Source organism: Lytechinus variegatus, chromosome 4 (assembly GCF_018143015.1).
Source record: "Lytechinus variegatus isolate NC3 chromosome 4, Lvar_3.0, whole genome shotgun sequence".
Lineage (NCBI taxonomy): Eukaryota > Metazoa > Echinodermata > Echinoidea > Temnopleuroida > Toxopneustidae > Lytechinus > Lytechinus variegatus.
The window spans coordinates 15,950,022-15,971,355 of NC_054743.1; the positions used below are offsets into that span (position 1 = coordinate 15,950,022).

The following is a 21,334-nucleotide window of genomic DNA, read 5'->3' on the forward strand; positions in this document are numbered from 1 at the left end:
AGTAATTCAGACAACACGCAGATATCCCCTGCAACTTCCGGTACACTACAAGCTGAATGAATGAAAGACCGGTCGCTACTAGAAGTTTCTAAACAAAACTCTCGTTTTATTTTGATTTTCTCAATATATTTTCAAATATTTCTCGTGAAAGCAATCAGAAACAAAGAAACATAATGTCTGCTGTGAGCACACAAAAGCTTCAGTGTTACAACAAGGGATGTGGGCGTGTTTACTTGCTGGAGGAAGACGGTGAAGGTGAGAAGATAAAGATCGATCATTCTGAGAAGCGAGTTAATCTTTGTCAGCGGTATTTGGTAGCGTTGTTATGCGGGCCCTAGCCCGATGGTACTGAGTGAAGCCGGTGTTGGCGGTGTAGTGTGGTGTCGTGCCGTGTGGTCGTGATTTGTGCAGAATCGTTTGTGCAGTGTCTGTTGTCTGATACTTTGTTCTTGGATTTGTTTTTTGGTGTGTATGAGATTCTGGCTCGGGCATTGCATTGGCGGGATGGTTTTGAGAAATTTAGGCTGACTAAGCTAAAAATAAGTAGAGGCGCACGGCCAATATAGGGGAGACAATCTCCCACATTGATTGGAGACTTGCTTTGCAAAAGGACAAAAGAAACAACACCAACAAAAGCATGATTTTTTCCACCCAAAATTTTGTCTCATTGAGGTCAGAAGCCCATTTGTTTTGTGTGTGATTGACAACAAAAATCCTTATCAAAACAAAAGTAGACGGTGAATTTTTAAAGTAGACGGTGAAAAGGGGTAATTTGTCATGAGGAATCTGCTTATCACATCTTTATTTGCCGCCAAAGTAATCCTTTTGCCGCAAATGTAAACAAAGGAAATTAGTCTCCAAAACTGGAGACTGTCTCTGAAATTGGATACCCAAATTCTTTACAAAAGTCTCTGATATTGGAGATAATTTCCCACATTGGAGACAGTCTCCAATATTGGCCGTGCGCCTCTACTGACTAGACCTAGCTCCTAGTCCTAACAACGTAAATAAAAAAAAAATAGGGCCTTTCCTTTAGTTAGAGGATCTAGATCTAGAACCTAATTACTTAATTAGGAACCAAAAAGTAAATTTTAGAATGATTTTGATTGATGTTCATGTCATGATGTTGAGCATGTTTTTTTAAGTGGTCACAAATTGTGACGTGCACAAAAAGCATGAAAAGTGCTGTTATGGCTTTTTGGTAAGCCTTGTTGATATTTGTTTGGTGAGGTACATCTGCTGTGTAGTCTGTATTTCTGTACTACAGCACAAACAAAATGATTTACATGTAGATTGATTGATGTCTGATCCCAATTTCAGATTATTGACATTAGACTTTGATCTGTGTGCATGTGTCTCTTAGTTATTTCCAAAAACTGTTACTAGTGTTAAAAGAACTACACAATATCAGCACAAGGTTTGTTTTGCCCTCCAGGTCAAGGGATCACCAGTCACCAAGATTAAAAAAAAACTGGGAAAAACAAGTTCCTGTCAGTAGGTCAGCTGATGGTATAAGAGACTCTAATGGCATTAAAACTATTTTGACATGATGATTTTTGAAATATGAATGATTTTATTTACCAGCTTCTATAGATAGACTCTACCTTAATTTTTTAGGGGATGAAATCCAGCTTTATTCTTTATTTATGCCGCCATCTCACAAAATAAGGAAAGTAGTTGTTTAATGTCACATCAGCAGTGGCTGGATCACAAGTCAAAACATGCATGATTTTATTTCAAATTTTGTCTTTTTATTTGTGTCTTATGTATTGTGTAGAATTTTAACTTCACACAAATTTTAACTTCACACAAAAGCTTCAGTGTTACAACAAGGGATGTGGGCGTGTTTACTTGCTGGAGGAAGACGGTGAAGGTGAGAAGATCAAGATCGCTCATTCTGAGAAGCGAGTTAATCTTTGTCAGCGGTATTTGGTAGCGTTGTTATGCGGGCCCTAGCCCGATGGTACTCTGAGTGAAGCCGGTGTTGGCGGTGTAGTGTGGTGTCGTGCCGTGTGGTCGTGATTTGTGCAGAATCGTTTGTGCAGTGTCTGTTGTCTGATACTTTGTTCTTGGATTTGTTTTTTGGTGTGTATGAGATTCTGGCTCGGGCATTGCATTGGCGGGATGGTTTTGAGAAATTTAGGCTGACTAAGCTAAAAATAAGTAGAGGCCCACGGCCAATATAGGGGAGACAATCTCCCACATTGGAGACTTGCTTTGCAAAAGGACAAGAAACAACACCAACAAAAGCATGATTTTTTCCACCCAAAATTTTGTCTCATTGAGGTCAGAAGCCCATTTGTTTTGTGTGTGATTGACAACAAAAATCCTTATCAAAACAAAAGTAGACGGTGAATTTTTAAAGTAGACGGTGAAAAGGGGTAATTTGTCATGAGGAATCTGCTTATCACATTTTTATTTGCCGCCAAAGTAATCCTTTTGCCGCAAATGTAAACAAAGGAAATTAGTCTCCAAAACTGGAGACTGTCTCTGAAATTGGATACCCAAATTCTTTACAAAAGTCTCTGATATTGGAGATAATTTCCCACATTGGAGACAGTCTCCAATATTGGCCGTGCGCCTCTACTGACTAGACCTAGCTCCTAGTCCTAACAACGTAAATAAAAAAAAATAGAGCCTTTCCTTTAGTTAGAGGATCTAGATCTAGAACCTAATAACTTAATTAGGAACCAAAAAGTAAATTTTAGAATGAGTTTGATTGATGTTCATGTCATGATGTTGAGCATGTTTTTTTAAGTGGTCACAAATTGTGACGTGCACAAAAAGCATGAAAAGTGCTGTTATGGCTTTTTGGTAAGCCTTGTTGATATTTGTTTGGTGAGGTACATCTGCTGTGTAGTCTGTATTTCTGTACTACAGCACAAACAAAATGATTTACATGTAGATTGATTGATGTCTGATCCCAATTTCAGATTATTGACATTAGACTTTGATCTGTGTGCATGTGTCTCTTAGTTATTTCCAAAAACTGTTACTAGTGTTAAAAGAACTACACAATATCAGCACAAGGTTTGTTTTGCCCTCCAGGTCAAGGGATCACCAGTCACCAAGATTAAAAAAAAACTGGGAAAAACAAGTTCCTGTCAGTAGGTCAGCTGATGGTATAAGAGACTCTAATGGCATTAAAACTATTTTGACATGATGATTTTTGAAATATGAATGATTTTATTTACCAGCTTCTATAGATAGACTCTACCTTAATTTTTTAGGGGATGAAATCCAGCTTTATTCTTTATTTTTGCTGCCATCTCACAAAATAAGGAAAGTAGTTGTTTAATGTCACATCAGCAGTGGCTGGATCACAAGTCAAAACATGCATGATTTTATTTCAAATTTTGTCTTTTTATTTGTGTCTTATGTATTGTGTAGAATTTTAACTTCACACAAACTCCAAGAGGGACTAACCTCATTCTTATTCACAAGAAAGAAAAAGCAAGCAAATTAGATAAAAGGGAAAGGGTGAAAAGAACATGCAAAGGAGGAGGGGTGATGAAGAGTGAGGATAAAGAGAAGAAACGACAAAGGAAATGTGAACCATGACATTTCTTGCGTACTCTTTTGGCAAATATATAAAAAAAATAGCTGTGCTGAAAATAATGGACTTTGACTGGTTGTCATAAAAGAGGAAGAGAAGAAGAAAAAACAGGTTTGGATCAAGTACCCTTCAAGCTTTATTGTTATTATATTTGTAATCAACACTTACTTTTTCTTGGAATTGTGTCTGTATTTTTCCAGGTTGTTGTATTCACCATCCTGGGGCTCCTGTATTCCATGATGCCTTGAAAGGATGGTCATGCTGTAAGAAGAGAACCACGGATTTCACTGAATTCCTCAACATACCGGTATGTTGGAAGCTCATTCCATTCTAGATCATGAATTGCAAATAATCTGTGCACAGGAAAAAATCAAGGTTGTTTTAGAGAACAAGAGAGTGAAGAGATTTGTGATTTTTCTTTTCTTCCTTGCAACTCTCTTTTGAGTTTTTTTAATGAAAATAATATTTAGTTTTTTAATTATAAATTCTGCCATTTGAAAACATTCTTGTCATTCATAAGCCATTTTTTGAAGAAAATTGTGCTTTATTTTTCAATTAGTAGTCACTTGGTCCTTATATGTTTCTTCCAAATGATAAAATATTTTCCAAGCAGGAATGAAGTACACGTAACAGGACATGTAAGGACATGTACATGTACAGGCCTACATGTGAACTGCATTTATTGTTCGAACAATGAAAAAAAGAATTAACTACTCTACACAAGACATCCTTTATGGAATACTTGTATGCAGAGTTACAATGTAACTTTGATCAAAACTCATGTATTTGTAGTGTTTTTTTTTTGCAGAAATGTTTCTTATTTAATAGGCTTTATAATTGGTTGATGGCATGCATGTATATTAATGTATTGTGTTGATTTATTATTGATTTTTGTTTTCATGTACAGGGATGTGCAAAGTCAAAACATAATCCAGTGAAACCGGTTGAAGAGCCCAAACCAGAATCAACAAACGATGATGATGTTGTGCCTGAGGTGAGTAGTGATTGAGATCAATGTCAGAAGGCGTGTTTGGATCGGGAGGCTTGTGAGTAGAATGATCCTTCCTATAATCTTCACTGCTATTTTGAGATTGACCATTACTATATACATGTAGGAGGGAGAGCAAAAAAGTTGACTGTAGTGATGTTATAATCATGTTTATGCCGTGCAATACAATCAGTTTGATTATTAAGATCCTTTGTGTGAATTTGTAGACAGAAGAAGGAGGAGGCGGAGGTGGAGTAGGAGGTGGATGAGGAGAAGGAGGTGGAGGAGGAGGAGGAGGAGAGGAGAAAATTAAGATGAAAAAGTAAGTTTTTGTAATTCATAGTCAAGGTCACACTCACTTTCTATTCTTCAAGTATTACTGTATTTGTGGATATATACATGTATTCATCATAAAAATATATTTCCTGTCATGATGGATTTTAATATTTTTGCATTTTTGTTTCTATAGGTTGCAGTAGAACCCCCACCTCGTCGGCCAATTCAGAATGCTGATCCTGAAGAAAGACCCAGGTCTGTTACTATATGAGAACTAAGCCTGGCACGAGTAGTGATTTTACTACTCGAGGCGAGTAAAAAAAAATACTCGAGTTTTCTCGAGTACTCGAGTAGTAATTTGACCTTAAAATATCGCCATCTACGATCATTAATTACGGCCAAATTGTAATTCGGACGAAGGCAAAATGTGCAAGAGTTTTGAGTGACAACGTCCATCACGGAACGCAACAGGTGGGACCATACGATTACGAAGCCTGGGTCTATCACACAGTAACTTTTCACGTCTCAAAAGCCGATATTACCTAGATTATTCCTACAATGCTCGTATATCTGTCTTAAGTAGTTATTTTGAAGCGGAAAATTGGTCTTTATTTTCTGGTAATAATACCGTCTTCGAAGTTCGAACCAAGGTCGTAAATTTGTTTGGTATTCCATAGCCGCCGACGAACAGAACACAATCTCACTCGCAGACTCGTCGTTGACAATGATACAGCCTTTTATCAAGACGTGCGGCAGCGCATGCATGATAGCTTGGTACTTCAATGCATTACTATTTTTGGTAGCGTGATCGCGATAAGACTTGAGAAAAGGCCATACTCGTGTCAATGGCGCAAATATTCACTACTGAATGACACGCGCCGTATAAGCTAAAACAACAACAACAACAACACATTGTCTCATTTCTCTCCCATAACTGGGGTGCCCGGTGCGTAATAAATCTTGCTCAGTGAATTGGGAATTTAGTGAAGTAGTTCGTGAAATGAAAATGCCATGCTACATCTACATGTATATTCTTACTCCCGCGCTCACTCTCAGTCTCTCACCTGTCACTCAGTGATATCTTTGCCGATTTCCAAATTTATTTGTATCTTTTATCACTTGTCTTTAGGCCAGGAGGGGGGGGGGGTCTAAAATCTAATGAGAATTTGAGGGCTCCGTTGATGTCTAGATAACGGACAAAACATTGTCATCTTGTAAGTTTTCAGTCATAACTTCCGAAGTTTATTTTGCGAACATTTTTTTTTTAAACTCTAAAAACAAAACAAAACTCTGAATAGCCACTTACCGGTAGTTACAGGCTATAACTAGGAAAGGAAAAAAAAAACAACGGCAAAATAGTAATCACAAAGTTGAATCTAATCTACTAATAAGTAATAACGCTTAATTTAGAGAGTTAAAGACCGTTAAGACATGAAGTATTGTAAAAATGAGGAAATGATAAATAATTCAAGAGCTTTAAGATGTACAAATGGGCCTTAGCAAAATACGCGAAAATTAACTCTATATTATTTTTCATCTCTGTAAGTCTCCTCTCTATATGTTTCAAAGTTGTAACGGTTAGTTTGGGACGTTGGTCTTTGCCATTTGGAATACAAGACACACATAAAAAACAACAACCGTAATCACAAAGTTGAATCTAATCTACTAATAACGGCTAATTTAGAATGTTAAATACAGTAAGACATGAAGTATTGATACATGAAATGTTGAATAATGCAAGAACTTCAAGATGTACCAAGAAGCCTAATTAAAAATATGCAAAAATTAACTTCATTATTTTCCATCTCTCGAAGTCTCATATTTTATCAGTTTTAAAGTTGTCATGGTACTTAGTTTGGGACGTCGGCCTTTGCCATTTCCAAGAATCCTACAATTACGAACTTACTATTACTTGCAGAGGCGTGCTTTTGCGTCGCCGTTTCGTTTCATTTTACTTTCCTGTTTCCTCTCAAAGCATGTCCGTCATTTCCTGATTGTACAGGGCTTTTCAGTTTTCAGTGAAACAATGTACAATTAAATTCATCACTCATCAGAGAGGCATTCTTTTTTACTTTATCGCTGACATTAAAATATATCAATATTAACATGTTGTATGGGTTAAATAAAATGTGCCGAACTGCCGATGCAGTTCTAAACTTCCAATCGTACATGTATTTATGTATAAGAAAGAATCATTAATATCACGATCCTCCTTTGATTATCGTATTCGATATTATTTTTTTTTCTTCTTTATTATTGCTTATGGGACATAACTGCCTATTCGTTTCCAAGACATTAGCAATATAAACTGGAAAGATCATTGAAAATGAAATTGCCAAATTGATTTATTAATGATGTCTTATCTTATGCACATAATCTCTTGTCTCGCCATACGAAAGAAAGGAAGAAACTGTTTAGATCACCACTTTCACCAGATTTTGACCATTAATATAGATAGGCACCTGACGTGCTCTTTTAAGAATACTTATAAGTTATTACTTGCAATTAGTAGGTTAACGATCACGATTAACATAAACAACGAACTTTTTTCCTCTACCTTCTTATCTCTCTTCCCCTTCGCCCGTCTCTCTCTTTCTCACACTCTCTCCATTATCCACCCTCTCCCCCCCCCTCTCTCTCTCTCTCTCTGTTTCTATAGCTCTCGCTTCATCTCTGTCCCAGAAAAGTCAAACTCATCAAAAATGGTTTCAAAGCAGTGAGAAAGAATTGCTCTACCATACCATGTCAGTGATGTCACATTTACTCATATTCAAGCTCTCTAATTTTTATGACAATAAACTAGTAAAAAAACCTAAAAATTGTTGCGTTTTTATTGACTCAGTCGGTATGAGAAATAAATAACCGCTTTGACTAATGAACTGAACTCATGCATGAAACACGAAAGTGCAAAACTGAGATAAATCAAATTTTAAGAACACGATAAGTTTATAATCGTATTATGATAAAGGAAAGGCATTTTTGACTAGATGTACTAAAAAGAAATAATAAAAAAATATTAGTTGCACCCAGCCGACCCATGATTTTAACTAACTGGTTTTAAGAGCGTATGTATTGAATTTTAATTATATTCCTACTACTACAAGACGATAAAATCGTTTACTTTATTCATGAAACAGCGAGCAGTAAGAACTAAGAATAGAATTTAGGCTGTATATCATCTTCAAGTTCGCACTATGAGAGAATTCAAATTCAATTACTTCAAATACATTTTAAAAGCGCGCTCTAGTCTCTACTTAATGAGCTCCCTTCAGACGATTGGCAGCTGCGCAAGCGCAGTAAGGGGACTTTGATTTGAGCGCAGACTAGGCTTCCCGTCGATATGAACGACTGCAAAAACAATTTGTGGCTTATTTTGTTCATGGACGAGCTACGCGACGGGCGAACCGGAAAATAGGAGTGTAAGTTGCGATTTTGAATCTACTAATCTTACCCCCGAAAATGATTTCAACAAACGGATGAAAATAAAATACACGCATGGCTAGCTAGTAATGCGCCGCACTCGTAAGTCGCAACTGTGGAGTACTGGAGTTACGAAACAAATTAACAATGCAATTAAAGTATATTCTCGGTCAATATCATTCTGAACTTCACGAACGTACGAAGCACTGCGAACACAGCGGAGTGAGCGGACTACGCAAGCCACTCCGCTACTGGCATAAGCGCTAGCGCCTAGGTTTCCCCGGTCACATGAATTTTGAACTTGTGCCGCGCAAGCAGGACTTGTGCGCTCTGACTTCAATTCCGCCGTTAAAACATCGTGAATAAACTGTTCCACGTGAAAAAATTAAGAATTCTGTGTAAAATTATGAACAGCAAAATTCACAATTCAACACGAGTGGTCGAGTAGAGAGTCTTCTACTCGGAAGAGAGTGAGTAATCCAGCGAGTGAACGAGTGGAAAAACAGTACTCGTACATCACGCGAGTACTCGAAAAATAAAAATTCCCTACTCGTGACGCGAGTAGTAAGGCAACACTCGAGTCTACTCGAGTAGTCGAATACTCGTGCCAGGCTTAATGAGAACTCAATTTTCAAATTACCTAGCTCTAACTAAGTATTACACCCATATAAATGGGAGATCACAATCAAACTTTATTTTGATGTACATGTAGCACATATGAAACTATTCCATTGTATGTAAAGTTGTGTGTATCATATACATGTACAGCTTTTATATGAAACATGCCCTCCTCTGCCATATAAACTTAAAAATACTCTGTATCCACTAATATCCTTGTACACGTATGGATACACCCCATCTGAGTGTGGAAAAAAGAATCTGAATTTCAACGAATTCAATTTTTGGTTTTGATATGGCTATCCTATTCTTGCTACTTAATCATGGGAAATGCTATTTTTTTGCCTACAGTACATGTGTTTTATGCAATATCATCTCTACTTTTTGGTTCAGAATGTGTGGAAAATGTTTACATTATCTTAAGTTCTTTTGTTGTGAATTTTACAATTTTAGGATTTTGAATGTAATTTAAAAGAGAGCCTCATTTTGTATTCATATGTATATTGAAAATTTCCACTCAACTGTCAAAACAGAAGTTACCACAACAGAAAGTCAAGAAAAACATTTAGAGGTGAATTCGATAGTATTAGGAGAAACTAACATGTTGTGTCCATTTTACATCTTATCTTACAGCATAGATGAGCCAATGATTAAACTACCTCTATCAGTTGATCCATCATTAAAAGCTGCTCTTGAAAGAATGTCATTAAATTCCAAAACACAGCAAGGTGAGTATTCTGCATCATATCAATATCTGAACAATGTATGAAGTCTGCTATTATTTTTTTCATGAGAATTATGTTCTGATGATGATTCAGAGGATAATTTCCCTGGTATTGCTTTCCATTTTGCTTCACAAAAAGTCTTTCGTGTAGCAGATATTTTGCATAGCACTATTCAGAACGTAGCCGAGAGCTTTTCTCTTATAAACAGGATGCTACATAACTTTTTAAAAGCACTTGCCTGTCGGGTAAGTAAATTCATAAATAGTTGGAATATAATTATTCCTTGCCTAAAAATCTATTTCGCTTGCCCGAAAAAAACCCTTGAAAACACAGTTTTCAAACGAAAATATTGCAGTTTTATAAACCATTGACCTTTTTTTTCTCTCTTTTGACATGAACTGATGTACCTTGTCCTTGCATTTCTTTTTCCAAAGTGATTTTACCTTGCCTGCCAAGACCAAATTTAAGGTTGATATGATATTCGTTATTCTACTGTGAGAAATTTGCTTGCCCAATTAAGGCAAGTAGTTTGGGTCTTTAGTTCAAAACACTTGCCCGACTTTAACTTCTACTTGCCTAGGGCAATCGGGCAAGTGCTTGTGTAGCACCCTGTATAAACAAAAAAGCTCATCAAATTTGGTAGGCAATGTGATTCCCTGATGAATTATATTTTATCCATGTGATAATAGATAAAAATGTACAGTATACAGCTTTCAATAAAACCTGGAAAGTAAATGATGGTAGAAATGAAAATAATGCATCTTATAAAGTAGAGTGCTCAGAGTGCTATTTGTAATGATCACACTGACTGCTGCCCAACTACCGTCCTGGCATACAAATGTTTCAAATGACTGTTAGTTTACAGCACTACAGTGCGTATCAAAAAAAGTTTACACTTTGAAAAAGCCCTGGGAATTAAAAAATATACAACATGTGGGTAATTTTTTCACATATTATCTTGGGTTTGGGTCTCATCTATCCAATGAAAGTAAAAGTTTTGACAGAATGTTACACTTGAGTGAGCACTGTCCATTTTTGTAAAGCTCGCAGAAATCTGTTTGCGCAGAAATGCTTGTTTTCACGCTGTGTCAAGGGGAAAGGGCGAAATCAAACTCACCCTGCGAAACATTTCTCATAAATTTCCCTCGGACTTTTGGTCAATTGAAATAAAAGGGATACATTCAAGCATTTTGTAACAATTTTGCCACCCAAATTGAAATTTCAACACTTAGTAAGCACAACCTTTACCCCTTTTGTACCAGCTGGATCTGAGGACATAACTGAATCTGAATAAAAGTTTATCTCAAACATTTTCACCTTTTTTCATTAAGTTTTTATCATTAAATGTGGGTTTACATGTCATTTTTCATTTAATACTTTTTCATTTAATACATTTTCCACACTTTCCACACTTTTCCCAAGTTTGACAATGATTAACAAAATGAAAATCAAGCCTAAGTCATTTGATGTAATCCCATCTCAGTGTAAAGCACATATCGTCATGATTGCCTCGGTGTGTGGGGGAGTGGGGTGAGGCGCAATGCATTCTTCGAAGTGTTTTAGGCAAGGAAACAAGTTAAAAAGGTAAAACATATCTTCAAATCAATTTTACTAGCTAAATTTCACATGTTCTTCATGATTTAGGTTTAATTTTATTTGCATAACTATTTCAAAGTTCTGCGCAAATCATTTTTCACTAACTTTTCAAAAGTAAGTGATGCTCACTCAAGCGGAAATATTTTTTGAGAGTAATATCGTCATTTGCTTAAATGGATCTGTACCAATGTTAAAATGTTGAAAAACTTTCAGGATATTACAAATGTATAATTTTACAGGATTTTTTCTAAGTGTAAACTTTTTTTGATACGCACTGTAGAGGTGTTGGAGATGAGAAAATGTAATTGATGAATGAATTGAGCTGATGAGAGTGGTGAAGAAGTTTAACATAATTAGTAAGGAGTACAGTATTTGAGTTTTCTTTTGGCTCCCTCCCTATTTCCAGCTGTCAAATAAAATCAAGTAGGAGAAAACTTGTCCTTCTGGTTGTATTTTTGATCAGTGTGTTAAGAACAGCTGGATTTATATAGTGCTTTTTCCAGAGGACATGAAGCGCAATTTTCATCATAATGGCTTTAGCTTGAGCTGCGGCTTAATTCTTGTGCTTAGTGCATTTAAAGAATTATTCCCTCAAGGTATCGGTTGACCTCTTTTGGGTCAAGTGCAGCAAAATATAGATATCTCTCTTGCTGAAGGATATCAGTAAGGAGATTCAGTTGTTCCAATTACCCAATTTTTGAAATACTTCTCTTTAAATTTGAATAATAATAATGCGCTTTTTATATAGCGCTTGATACATCGTAACGACGTGTCCAAGCGCTTTACAGATATATTATTACCCCGGATTCAATCAATCATTCTCGCACACAATGTGTACACATCTTCCGCTCCCTGGGGAGTATTCCAGTCAGTCGCCGGTGAGGGGCACACTGTACTGGACAAGCTACAATGACTTTCACATCCTACCGGATACCCATTTATTACCTGGGTCGAGAGTGGCATTAACTCCTTGGCAATGGACGCCAGACTGTAGTGGGATTCGAACACAACCCTCTGTTTACAAGGCGAAAGTCAGAACCAGTACACCAAGGCTCCTCCACACAGGCCACTTCCTCTTTAATTCCCAATCTTACGTAATGTGCAATATGAAATGCTGCCTTTTTATTGTGAATTCAACTGGTTCCCTTATGAGTTTTTACTGGAATATAATTTTGTAACAATGTTGCTCCATGTTTTCCTTTCAGAAGCCACTCAGGGTGATGGAGAAATTAAGAAGGGGACAGTGTGCAAGAACAAGGGCTGTCGGATGGTAAGTGATTACATCAGTGCCCCTCCTAAAGTAAATTGAGAATAGGTAATAGTTCAACCATGTAGCCAGGATTTCATTTTGGAGGGGGCAGTAAATGCACGCGAAGTGCGATCCCTAGGGGGTGGGTGCACGCGAAGCGTGAAGCTTTTGGTGTTTCATAAATTAAAATGAAAAGGAGCCGTCTCTTTGTCTCTAATATCTATATCAGTTCCAAGTCAGTTGACTTTATTGTGATTTTGAACCTTGTTTTCAAAACTGATTGTGAACCCCCCCAAAAAGTGAATTGGAGGAAATTAAAATAGTAATAACCCCGCGCACAATCCCGAGGAAAGGGTATTCTCAAAGATATATAATTGGAATGATAAGATTCGATTACAAACAATTAAGCGACAGTGCATATCTTTAACTCGCAAATCAGAGGAGAAGAAGTGTATGTGCCTAATTCAATTGATTTCCTAAGATTATTGAACTTCATTCCGAGGAAAAGGATGCCTAATTTCTTTGACTTATCCTGAAGCGCTTCATTTTGAATTATAAACAAACTAGTGTCATTCAAAATTTCAAACTGAGTGCGCAAACAGGACAGGAGATAAATGTGCAGGGAAATGACATGAAATTTAATAGAATTTGATAAAAAATGTCTTATTTATTTAATATGACACAAATTTTATACCTTCCTCTTTTTGAATTAGGAACCTGTTTGCTCCCAAATTATGGTTGTTTAATAGTAATGAGCTGAAAAGCGGGAGAAGTTGACTTTATTGAGGTGACGGCAGAAAGCCGACCAGACCAGAAGTTGTGCGATCAATAAAAAAAAGATAACTGCATATACTTCGACCTAAGCTTACTCTAATTCCATGCCCTAATGTATACATTTGAACTTTAACTGGCGAGAGACACATATAGCTGAGGTGGGAAAACAGGGTTAGAGAAAGGGTATGTGGGAAACAATGGAGAACTTCAATATTGTCATTTAACCGCGCTGCGGCAGCGGGGAAGCAAAATTCATTTATAAATTTAGAGCAAGAGTGAAGGAGTTTCTCTTTTGAGAAAAAAAAAATAAAAGTACAAAAGCAAAGAAACACAAAGCTACCTTTCTTCCATTTCCTCCCTTTTCCTTTTCTCCTCTCTTTTTTCCTTTTTTTTCTTTTTGGGGACGTTTTGGGGGGCGGCCACCCCCACCGACCCCTGGCTACCCACCTGTAATAGTTACATGTAGAACAAAAAATAGAGAATAAATTATTTATTATAAATAGATAGATAGATGAAGCAATATAGATCATAGAAACAAGAAGGAATAATTAGATGAATGATTGGTTGAATGTATGAATGATATGAGTCAGATAATGAATGAATCATTTAGTGATTCAATGAATGAATAACTAGATAAATTTGATTTGAATGAAAAATGAAATATATCCAAATTACATGTTTCACAATATTTGTTCATGTTCACTTGAACTTAAAATCATGTAAAAAACTTTCAGGGCAGTTTAAAAATATTCCACATTTGTTTTCTGTCTGACCTCCATTTTTCTCTGTTTTCACTTAACATCATGAACTAATAAAGCAACAATAATTTGAGAACATTAAACTTTTTCATGTGAAGCTCAACAAGAAGACGAATCATTTCAGGGAGGTCACTTATATTGGGATCAGATCATCATTTCGCTTCAGTATTCCAAATTTACTATTATTTGAGCGTAAAACTATACTGGAACTATTTACTTGGGGTAATACACCACCGCAAAAGGTAGATTGGAAAGCTATTATTACATCAGTTATTAATTCTGCCACATTCTTTCCTTAATCCTAGCCTTATGAAGGTGAGATCAGTCTATCAGATCGATGCAGGCATCATCCTGGAGCAGCTATATTCCATGAAGGGTAAGTTTCTATTTCAAGGAATTGACTTTCTTTTGAAAAATTGCCTTTTCCTCAAGTTTTGGAAAACTGCATTTTCTATTTGGGAAATCATGAAATTTGTTTTAAATATATAGAAAAATGAGGGTTAAGAATAAAAGTTTCTCTGTGAAAGTATTGAAAATTACCTTTTCAGTTTGGAAAATTGCATTTTCTATTTGGGAAATCATGAAATATGTTTAAATATGTGGAAAAATAGTTATTCTGTTATCACAGAGATTGTAAAAATAAAGAATCATTCTTGTTCCATTGTACCATGACCTTGAAAACAAAAGAAAAGTTGGAAGTTAAAGAGCGGGCTGATACAGAGACAACTAATCTCTGTAAGATAATCTTGTAAACAAATATTGATTAAAAATTATAATTGGAAATATATCTGAAAAAAGGTTAGAAAGTGAATGAAGAATGTAAACGCTTATTTATTGACGTCAGTGTCAATGTATTGCAGATTTAATTCATACTTTATTATTGTTTATACCTCTTCACTATTTTTTTCATGCCCTACTTTTCATTGACTTGTGCCCTTCCTTTTTTCCTCCCTATCTTTCCACTTTCTCATACACAGAATGAAGTACTGGTCATGTTGTAATAGGAAGACTTCAGACTTTAATAACTTTTTAAATCAGGAAGGATGTACTGTGGGCTGTCATGTTTTTAAGAGTTCAGAGAGTGAGGAGAAGAAGCTGGTTGCATGCAGGTAAGAAGATCGGGGGGAGGGGGGTTCACAAAAGAGTTAAGTTTGACTTAGAGTCGTGCGTTAATGGTGATATGCACATGTTATTATTAAACCCTTAATCTGATTAATCAACAAGTAGCACGTGTCCTCTAAGCATGGTTTGACAAAGTCAGTGATGCCTTTTATACACTATGCAACTGGATTTAGTAGTTCGACTATAAGTCACACTTTACTCTTTGTGAATCACCTTGAGATGATTTATACTGTGACTTATAAGTTTTTGTACAATGTCTACTTAGCTTGTTGTATGCGAGCAAATGGGAGACTGAATGTCAACATTTCTACCGTTGCCCACACTACATACCATCCAAAATGTACCGTTGCACAGCTTTAGGAGGTGCCATCACAATACGATTCAATTCATTGTGCTTAGTAAAAAATGATGGTGATACGCGTATAGCCTGCTGGCTAAATGCGCAATGCTGCCTGAGGTCATGTGTGCTTGTGAGATTTTGTTTTTTCGCTTTCGATATTTTTGCTCCGGTTTCATAGATTACTGCAGGGAAAAACTCTTTGTTTTTTCACATTTTCGCTAAACTCTGAGACATTGTACAACACAAATAGTGAATATTCTTATTTGTGCAACGGTGCGAGATTGCGCATTCGGTGAAAGAAAGAGACGCTCTATTCAACTCAACTAATGTCTCATTGAATATAGCATCTTTCTTTCACGTCATGCGAAATCTCGCACCATTGCACTCATGCCTATTCAGTATTTGTATACTGTTTTCAGTAACGCTTTCATGATCGTAGAAAGGTCTCGTATGATTTCAATCATTAATGCATGACTGATCACTATTTAGAACTAGGTGCAAAACATAGGCCATACTTTATTTTTTACATGTTTTATTTATTTCAACAGGAAATGAAATATGAAAAAATGATGAAATTGGACCCATGTACAAAGGAGCCAATGAGGCAACATTAGTCAGATATCCATTTGACTAAAGTAGTTTGCAAAATGCATAATATGGATTGAAATACTAAAAATTGCATATAGAAAGAATAACTTCTCATCTCGTGTAAAAATAGGAAATAAGTCATGATCATTGAAGCATGCATTATTTCTTATTATGATTCATAATTATTCATGCATGGCTGATCACAATTTGCAACTACATGTCGGTGCAAAGCATTTTCTCTTTCATATGATATATAATTCATTATGTTCTATGATAGCTATGTAAGTTAGGGATTTTAGGTTTCAGCATAGTGCATCTTCTCATTTTGCATTGTTATATGAAATGTACAAATAATTCCTTGCGATACATTCATATGTTCATTGTGTATATTTACCAAGTGGAATTAAATTGATCTGATTAGATTTTGGGTTATAACATCATAACAAGAATGAAAGGTTTAGACATACTGTGATTATTGAATGCAGAACGTAATTGTTCTTGCAATTATTTTAAATTTTGTTTTCATTTATTTAAATTTGAGTGAAAAATGTGAAAATGAGGAAAGGTCAAAGACTACCATTTTACTTTTTACCAAATAATTTATTGTTCTTGCAGTAGCTTTAAACTCTGTTTATGACTTAATATGCATGTTTTTCAATTCCTTCTAGTTGTTAACTGATTTATAATGTTTATTAACTTGTAGGCATGACTGGCATCAAACGGGTAAAATGGCTGTCCTATCTGTGTATTGCAAGAAGTCCAATCCAAGTGCTACGGTTGTACAAGCTAACCAAGTCTCCTTAGATATACATATATCATTTGACCAAGGCAAGAGTGCATTTAGGAAAACTATCAAACTAGAAGGGGTGAGTATGAACTCACTTGGCCTAAGTCAGTCATGTGAGAAGACTGTCTCATGCAGTCAGATTCTGTTCAATGTTTTATCTGTTCCCGTGTTAACATAATAATAATAATAATGATAGTGTATATTTGTAGAGCGCACACACCGTCAGTAGACGCTCATGTTACAGATGTCAGCGGAACATTTATTGAAAAGAAATCTACCTGAGAGTAAAATCTCTGGTATTATTTTTATTTCAAATTTCTCCACAATATACAAATCAAACCAATCCTAGCGACCACCTGTATTCCGCCACAACCTGCCTATAGTTACCACTGAAACTGATTTTACTGTGGTAGAGTTTGTGTATTAGCACGTGTCTATAAAGGTCTTATTTTGTGTTTCCCTTGGATGGTCACTTTAAGTTTGGTTTTGAGTGTATACTTAATGGAAGTAGCCATATCATTTATTTATTTGCTGTATGTGAGTGCAAGCACCAGGCCGAAATAAATACATTTAAAGAAATTTTGGGCGTCCACTTTTCACATCTTATGGCCTAAATGAGCAACATTGGATAGGCTGTATCATTGCAATGAGTGGTGAGCCCCTGTGTAATCTTTTTCCTTGGCAAGCAATCTCTCTGAAAGTTGATAGTGATTTGAATTGCATGTCCAAGATAGCTTTCCATATAAAGTATTGTAAACACTGCATCAGTTTGATCTGATTGAACAAAGTCAAAGCAAGTTGTAGGTATAGTTGTGAAGAGCAAGGTAATGCCAGTGGGATCATACATGATTCTTTCACAAGTGTTTCTGTATTTATTGTCATTTTTGTTAGACTAAGCATTTAGGATGATGATAACAAAATGGAATAAGGTATAAATCAAAGATTTTGGAATTACTGAAGGAATGAAAGATGTAGGAAAGTTTTGCTGTTTATGTTCTTGACTCTTAATCAGCACTTATTTTTTTCATAAATAAAGGATGTTGTTTTATCTGATGAAATGGTGTATGCATTTTGAAGCAAACTTGATGCAATTAAACAACAAATATCTTCAATGATCAAAATCCTATTTCACTTGTTGCAATGGAATTCACATTTGATATCATGTTTGAAATATATCCTTAGCCTCAATTTGAGTTCGTTTAATATTTCTCTTCATTGTCTGAGGCGATGAAGTAGTATATGTTAGTCGATCTCCTATTTCGGCTGTTGTAATGGAATTTACATGAATTGATCCCAACTGATTTTAAGTTTGAAATATAACATCAGCCTTATTATTGAGTTAGTGTGTCTTTAGAGTGGAGGGAGGGGGCGAGGGTGATCTTTGTGAGTGCAAGGTGAATCCCCCATAGTCGGGGACCAAACTGATTTAAAATCTGGATGACTGACTGTCTGAAGTGTCTGAGGCATTTAAATGTGTGAGGATCGTGATGGAGTAGAATAATGGAATGTCTTATTATTTTCTCCTCTGCTGATACATTGCAGGTGATTGATCCAAACCGTAGCGTTGTTAACATGCTCGGAAGCAAGGTGGAGATTAAACTACACAAAGCAGAGGCAATGGCATGGAAGAAGTTTGAACTGGAATAATGAGAACTGCTGCTCTCTACTAAATGAAATAATGAATGCAACATGAAGGGGTCAGTCTCACAGGAGGAAATAATTCATAGCGTTAGGGAACTGTTGTTTTTTGAAACTGATGTAAGGCTAACAACATTGTCATCCAAAGAAACACAAAACCGGCCGACTATTGAAGTATGTAATTACTGTAGAGTGAATACAGAGAGACAAGTTGTTAACAGGTAAATTTGAGAACACATTTCTATGGATGTCGTATAAATTATGTTCTTGTGAAAGGCTTTTTTTAAAATGAAATTTTGATACATTCACCGAACAGATTGTCTTTTTCCCCACCCATGGCTATGTGAAGAAATGAGGAAGCTTAACCGAACAAATTTTGATTTGAATATACAGCCAATGCTTGTTAGTGCATACATACAGGGCCAAATAATGAACAGTGTGCAAGAAGAGCACATGGATAGACTACGATCGGGTCTGTAGGCCTGACTAGGGTGTATCCATTTGGTGAGTCGTGCACAGTATTAAATCATTATCAGGGGCTGCGGAACGGTTTTCAAAGTGGGGGGGGGGGGCTGACCATGAAAAAAAAAATCACAATCATGGTCATTTTTACATTTTTGTAAAAAGCCCCCCCCCCCACCCGGTTCCGTGGCCAGTGATTATTGCATCGGAATGCAGAAGAAAATGTTCATTGCTTGGTATTATACAACTTTCCCATTGGACTTACATACTCCTGAGGTGCCTGTGGCATTCTACAAACCATGCCTCATCCCCAATGCCAAGCCTCTATGAGAAATACAGGTAAATCTAAAAGGACCTGTTGGTTGCGAATAAGAAGGCTGTGCAATGCGATAAGTTCTTGCCAAATATCTTGATAAGGGAAGTGTAAGAAGATTTTTTAACGGTATAGTTCCTTGGATTCTAGAGGGCGCTATCTGATGGTTATGTCGCGTGCTGCACTCGACGCCATCTTCATTTAGAAGATCATCAACATAATTTGCATGCAGCTGTCAATTATCAGCCACTCGCATAGCTCATGCACACATTCACAGTACACATACGCTGAGCTGCTTTTTGCTTCATCGATGCCGCCCGACGCCACTTCACACAGCAGAAGGAGATGGAGCCAGCTTGCCAGGATCTTTGTACCTGTACAGTAGCTGAATCAAAGGCGAACTGAGAATTGTTGATTTTTTGGGGCATTCAAACCGTGGCATCTGTGTGTTATGTAGTGTAGCTGTCAATAGGCAGTTGGCACCACACGCAGCATGTACGTATGCTCAACAACGACCTTTTGAATCTCACAAATTTGTACCTGTAAGTAGTTAATGAATTTGTGCCTTGATGCTAATTAAAGCCCAATTGCACTCACATTTTACACAAATTTGTGACATATTATTTGCACGCATGTGTAAGCTTACCTCTCTCTGAGTGAAGACCATGCACTCTACTCCTAGAGATGCAAGTGTAATGCCATTTTATAGAATGGATAAGGAAATCCCTGCAATCTGATTGATTGAGAGCTATGCATGAATTTTCATTGGGCTACATGAAGGATACCGATATTCAAAACAATATACAATATATCGCGCAAAAAGGTCATTGTGATGTCATCGCGCATTTAACTTATGCTTATTTATGTCAAAATTTTGATTTTGGTGAAGGCTGGAGGAATCAAATAAAGGATACAAAATGATCTGTAAGTTCAAATAATTGTCTTATAGATTAAACTTGCATGGTGCTGGTAACTGTTCTAGATTTTAGAAGTCCATACAAATCTACTGGTGGGGAATCGGTGCACAGCTGGCAGCCACAGGCCTAATGATAATTAACAACAAGCTAGACACTGCAGGCTCAGGCAGCCATAGGCCCTGGCCTACATTAGTGAATGCAAAGCTGTATCTGGCATTTTCAGTATACAGTAATGTCTTTATGCTAACACATCAAGTTACGCATACAATTGATGTTGTCCAAGGTCATCAAGGGTCTGCATTACAATTTAAAATTTTCATGCATCCGGTAAAAAAAATCATGCGTCTGGCAAAATGAATTTACTGGGTGCATGATAATCTCATGTGTCCGGTAAACTGAATTTTATATCGAACCATGAAATTATCATGCATCTGGTAAATCATTAATTTTTGTGGTTTATTCAATAAAATTTATCCATTCTATAAAACAGTTGATGCGTGGTTTTCTTCCTTGGGTCAGTGGAATTGTGTGTATGCGGTAACTTTGGCATTACGGTCTAAACCAACTCTGCTGCGCCTCGTGGGCAAACCAAACCAAAGTTACCTTGTGCACACATTTCCTACCAACCCATTCTAACCCATCCATCATTTGCATACTGGATCCTACAATTCAATCCAATAATCTGACCACATATTAATTAGAGGACCGTTTCATGAAATCTGTCAGTGATGACAAGTTTTAATTATCTAACAGTTCCCATAGTTACCATCAAACATCTCAGCTTCTGAGTTCTCAGACAATCAAAATAAAGGATAGTTGTAAGATTTGACAATTTGTCAGATTATAAATCTTGATGGAAAGACCCCCCCCACCTTCCTGGAGCCTGTTGCATAACTTTGGTAAAAACTTAAAACTAAGGTTATTCTGATTTCTGCCATTGACTTTAACACAGGCCAAAAACTCCGGTAAAAACAACCTGAGTTTTCTCAGGTAAAAAGTTTTATGCAAGAGGCCCCAGGATTAGACTTAGATAAGATCTTATAGTCTAAAACAAAAATACAATGCTATCAGAAAATAGGATAGGGATTGGCACTGCATGTTTTTACAGATAATTGATCATATCTCGTTATTTTGTATCATTTTTCACAAGATGGCTTTTTTCATGTTAATATGTTGGTTCCACTTCACATTCACATTTTACATTACT

The 21,334-nt window shown here is 36.4% G+C and overlaps 1 protein-coding gene across 1 annotated transcript; it reads left to right on the plus strand.

Moving 5' to 3' along the window:
• The first annotated feature begins 57 nt into the window (after positions 1–57).
• Positions 58–18,978, plus strand: LOC121413501 (cysteine and histidine-rich domain-containing protein 1-like). The gene is made up of 10 exons (XM_041606325.1): positions 58–255; positions 3,757–3,863; positions 4,464–4,550; positions 5,014–5,075; positions 9,492–9,586; positions 12,385–12,449; positions 14,266–14,336; positions 14,938–15,069; positions 16,714–16,876; positions 18,340–18,978. Exons 1-10 carry the CDS (start codon positions 174–176, stop codon positions 18,442–18,444), a joined length of 969 nt encoding a protein of 322 aa, XP_041462259.1. The 5' UTR covers positions 58–173; the 3' UTR covers positions 18,445–18,978.
• Positions 18,979–21,334: the final 2,356 nt, after the last annotated feature.

Bases quoted from the DNA above. Each gene is read 5' to 3' on its own strand.
- LOC121413501 (XM_041606325.1), top strand. From the start codon at position 174: ATGTCTGCTGTGAGCACACAAAAGCTTCAGTGTTACAACAAGGGATGT. The intron at 256-3,756 runs GTGAGAAGATAA...GTATTTTTCCAG, and splicing joins GCTGGAGGAAGACGGTGAAG to GTTGTTGTATTCACCATCCT. The intron at 3,864-4,463 runs GTATGTTGGAAG...TTTCATGTACAG, and splicing joins CTGAATTCCTCAACATACCG to GGATGTGCAAAGTCAAAACA.